Here is a 4092-nt window from a genome sequence, read left to right as displayed (position 1 = left end):
CGCGTGGGCAGGCGTTCGCTCTTCCTTCGCTGCGGGGGCCCCTGCGTGGGGAGACGCGGGGCCTCCGGCCCTTTGCGTGGCTCGAGAGGGGGGTGAGGGGCGCAGGGGCAGCCGTGCCCCCTTCCCCGAGCGTCGGCACCCGGAGCGGCGCGCACCCTGGGCCGGGGAACCCGCGGTTCCCACGGGGCCAAAGCTGCTYGCGGCTTCTCCTCAACGCCTGGTTTCTCCCCACATCCCACGCCCGGATCCTTCCCAGAGCAGGGGGCTCTGCGGGGTCTCAGAGGGCTCCGTCTCCCCACGGACGCAGCCCATCTGCTCCCCTGGGGCATCCAGGTACGGAGGCATCCGCGCTGCAAAGGGCACCCCGGGGACCTCGCAGCGGCGGGGGACGCCCAGGGGCTCGCGGGCGGCCGGGGAAGGGGCTGCGCTCAGCACCCAGCCACCCCCAGCGCGGCTGCAGCTGCCCCCTGCTCTCGGTCCCCAGGGACCCGCGCATCAGCCCTGCCTACCCGTGCCAGCAGGCGCGAGGGGCACGCCGCGCGTGCCAGAGCTGCTGGCAGGCGCTCTGGGAGCCCTGCTCGCGCCTCGCAGGACGCGGCCTCCTCCTGCCTCTGCCCCCTCGGTATCTCTGTCCTCCTCAGCCCCTCCTGCCAGCGATGGGAGCCACGGGGCGATCACCTCCTCCCCGCTTAGGACCGGTCTGAGACCTGCCACGCTCATCTCACAGCAACTGAACTGCAGGAGCTGCAGCTACCGGCTTTCAACCAGCTGTTGGAAAGTTAAAAATTCCTCGGGATCCCTCCGCCCCTTGGAACTGGGTCTTCTCGGCCTCCCAGATCCTGCAGCTGCGAGACAATGTGCCCAGGGAAGCAGGACAGCTGACGCCACATTTTCCATTATTAGACCCCATCCATCACCGACGCCGTAAGGTGCCTACGACTGCACCTCGGCACCAGCTCATACTTCATCTCAGCCAGACAGGTGGGGAAATGAGGCTCGGACGGGGATGAGGTGCCCAAGGTCACGCAGCCCATCAGCAGCAGACCCACGGATGCAATGCAGAAACCCTGCTGAAGTCCAGACCGTGCCCAGCCCTAGGCCTCACACTCAGGAACTAGTTTGGACTTCAGGACTCTCTTGATCCTGAATTCACAAGTCTGCCCATCTCCTTTGCCCACCTTGTCCAGGGCCACACTGATTTGGGAGCTCCAGCTGCCAGAGGGAGGCTGGTTTTGGGGAGATGCGGAGCCAGCTGGAAGCAGAGGGTGGTGCTGAGGGTGCTCCAGGAGGCAGAGCTGGGTGACAGGGCAGAGGCAGCAGAAGGCCTCTGCCAGCAGGGAGCTGGGAAGGAGGCGGAGGGTGAATGCACCCTCCCCAGGCAGCTGCGTGGGAGCCTAACACAATTACGGTGTCTCTCCTTTCACRCTGCCGAGCAACTCTGCTCCCCAGGCCCTCCCCGCTGCTGCCTGTGCGTGGGAGATGGGCGCTGCTAAGGACAGAGCATGCCAAAGCCGTCCCTGGCAGGTGGCTCCCCTGGGGAGACCAGGTGCCTGGCCAACCCCTGCCAAGCGCTCCCCGTGGATCTCACCTCCACAGAACTAATGCGTTTGACAACTCAGTGGCAACTCGGCGGCARAGCAGGGAGACTCTGCTGACACAGAGCTACGGACATGCCTGTCCAGCRTGGGACGCAAAGGAGGGAGGATGAAGAACTGGTTGGTCTCCACAGACATCCTAGGAGAGCATCCCTACCTGGGCTGCCGCAAATCCAACCTGAAACCTTCTCTCTTTGTATCTGGGGTCAGAGAGATCCCTTCATCTGTGGTCCCCTGGAAAGCAGAGAGCATGAGGTGCTACTTTTGTAGGACCGGGAGACATACGCAGGTACCCAGGTAGGATGGCATATGCATTCTCCTGCCTCCAGCCCTCGCGACTGGCCAAGAGCGGTACGGGACTTTGATTTGTAGTGGCAGGTTCCCAGAAGTGCTAGTAGGCAGAAGCCTGGAGCTGCTCCTGGGCCAGTAATTAAAACCCAGCCACTCTCCTGTCTCAAGAGCCTCCGGATTTTGCTGTTTGTTTTATGAAAATGATGACTCAGTTTTTAAACAGCAAAAGCTTGTGTTTATCTGTGTTTTTCTCTCAAAATGAACCAAAAATCTGTTGCCATCGGCTCCTCTTCTCATGCCATATGTTGACTGTGTTATGTCCGCCAGATTCAAAATGAACTGTTAGCATCTTATCTTGGGTGCTTAACAAGGAGCTTGTGGGGGCTTTCACTTTCCAGCCACTTGCAACCTTCATCAGTTTAAAGGGAGGGAAAAGAATCGCTGCAAAATGATAAATTCGGGCACTATTTAACATCTGGGTTGTTAGAAAGTGACATTTTTACTTCACTAGCTTGCTATAAAGTAGAATTTTGGTCACATTCATTATTGCAAACGWCTATTGAAGAAACCTCTACTTCTTATTACAGTTACAATGTATATACATTTTGCAAGCTTTTCCTTTTTTTCCAAGAACTCTTAAACAATCTGTTCCTGGAGAGACTCCAGCACTTTTCTAGGTCATTTCTTTGACATAAAGGATGTCACTTGCCTCTGGGCCCATTTCTAGCCTTACTAGTTTTTTGTGGAGGCACATTTGGCTGAAAGAGATGAAATGTGATTCAGGCAGCCTGCACCTCAGTTTTCCAAATGTAAAATGGTGCMAGTGATACATCCAAAGCTCCCTTGTGCTTTGAATATAAAATGCCGGGAAGGTAAAATGTTCTCTACCAACCTCAGCCCTCACTGCAGCCTTGTTATTACCCATGTCAAGAGGTTATTTCACAGGAAAATACAACTCCTCCCTTTTCTCGGCAGTGTTGTGACCTAAGTAATGGCTGCAAAGGAGGTGGAACTTCACTCACACGCAGCAATGAAGCAGGATCCAACATCCAAAGGGACCAGTACCCTCCACTAGCCTCTGGACAGTCACACCTCCCTTTCAGGTGACTTCCTGGAAGACAACGAACCACAGCAGATGAACGCTGGTGAAACAGAGATCCCATTTTCTTTCTACAAAAAGCAGTRTGAAAAACTGACATTAAATTCTTCCTAGCCTGTAACTTCCCAGGCTGGGTGGATGTGGTGAGAAGAGTGACCACAGTCTAATACCAGGGTCGAATCCGCACTGGGGACAGYTTCCTTCAGCTCAGGGGACTGCAAGGGGCCTTCAGAGAAGACAGAGTGCAACTGCAGAGGGCAGGGCCAGGCGCAGCTCCCTGAGCAGAGACATCCRGGAAGGCTGTAAGACCTCATTCATTGCAACAGCCTCTCCACCGACCCCAAGAGAGATGGAGCTGCAGGAAAAGGGGCTTTTCCACGGGCAAGGGGGAGCCCTCTGCAACCTCAGAGCCTTGCCTGGGCAGCGCCAGGGCATGCCCGGGCAGCCCCAGGGCATGCCCATGCTCCTCGGGCACGCCCTGCCCTGCTCCCAGCTCTGCTCTGGCCCCAGTTATCCCAGTCCTCCCCATACACACACACACATCGAGCCCCAGCCCCAAGCTCCGCGCTGCGCCCACCCCACCACGCACCCAGCACCCACGTGGAGCCCACCACCACTGTCCCGGCCACTGCGCATGCGCGCAGCCCCCCCCCCGCACCCCGCCACTGCGCAGGCGCGGCGTGGCCCGGACTGTACCACGCCGTGTTTTGGGGGGGGGAATGTGGCAGAAACTACATCTCTTCCCCCACGCCCCGAGGRGGCTCAGACTCCTCCCGCCTCTCCCCCACGCGGGACGGGGACGGGGCCCTTCTCTCGCCCCGCTTTGGGCCGCCCCACGGTTGGGGGGACGGAGGGCGGTGGGGGGAGGAGCAGGGTGGTACGTGCCGAGTGCCCGTCGCGCTGGCTGTGGGCGCGGCCGGGCCTGCCGCTGCCTCTTCCTCTCGGCGCGGGTGCCGGCGCCGCCGCCATGAGGTGAGCGGCGGGGCSCTCCGCCGCCGCCGGGCCCCGGGCGCCGCTCTGGGAGCGGCAGCGCGATGGGGGCGGGAGGGGCTCGACCGCCGTGCGGGGAAGGCCCCCGGGCGCGGCCTGTGAGGCGGCCGCGGCCTC

The 4092-nt window shown here is 59.9% G+C and overlaps 2 protein-coding genes and 1 long non-coding RNA gene across 4 annotated transcripts in view; 1 reads left to right on the top strand and 2 right to left on the bottom strand.

The window, feature by feature from the left end:
- The window catches only part of CACNB1 (calcium voltage-gated channel auxiliary subunit beta 1), a 15568-nt gene extending 15223 nt beyond the window's left edge, over positions 1–345 (bottom strand). Inside the window, exon 1 of the mRNA XM_085316130.1 lies at positions 233–345. Coding sequence (XP_085172256.1) covers positions 233–345 — 113 coding nt within the window. The remainder of the gene's footprint in view (positions 1–232) is intronic.
- Positions 346–2125: 1780 nt separating this feature from the next.
- LOC146589494 (uncharacterized) lies at positions 2126–3609 on the bottom strand. Of its 2 annotated transcripts, none has more exons than XR_014897161.1 (3): positions 3586–3609; positions 2909–2997; positions 2126–2327 (listed from the first exon to the last, which is right to left on the bottom strand). It is a non-coding gene; the product is annotated as an uncharacterized LOC146589494 (long non-coding RNA). The 2 variants fall into 2 exon arrangements; XR_014897160.1 differs by having other exon boundaries at positions 3575–3607.
- Positions 3610–3848: 239 nt separating this feature from the next.
- Positions 3849–4092, top strand: part of RPL19 (ribosomal protein L19) — a 3361-nt gene continuing 3117 nt past the window's right edge. Inside the window, exon 1 of the mRNA XM_085316141.1 lies at positions 3849–3957. Coding sequence (XP_085172267.1) covers positions 3953–3957 — 5 coding nt within the window. The 5' untranslated portion in view covers positions 3849–3952. The remainder of the gene's footprint in view (positions 3958–4092) is intronic.

Source organism: Rhea americana, unplaced genomic scaffold (assembly GCF_003343005.1).
Source record: "Rhea americana isolate MKP2758 unplaced genomic scaffold, rheAme1 scaffold_452, whole genome shotgun sequence".
NCBI classification, from domain to species: domain Eukaryota; kingdom Metazoa; phylum Chordata; class Aves; order Rheiformes; family Rheidae; genus Rhea; species Rhea americana.
Note: the sequence above shows the minus strand (reverse complement) of the source record. Positions and strands in the feature narration are given on the sequence as shown.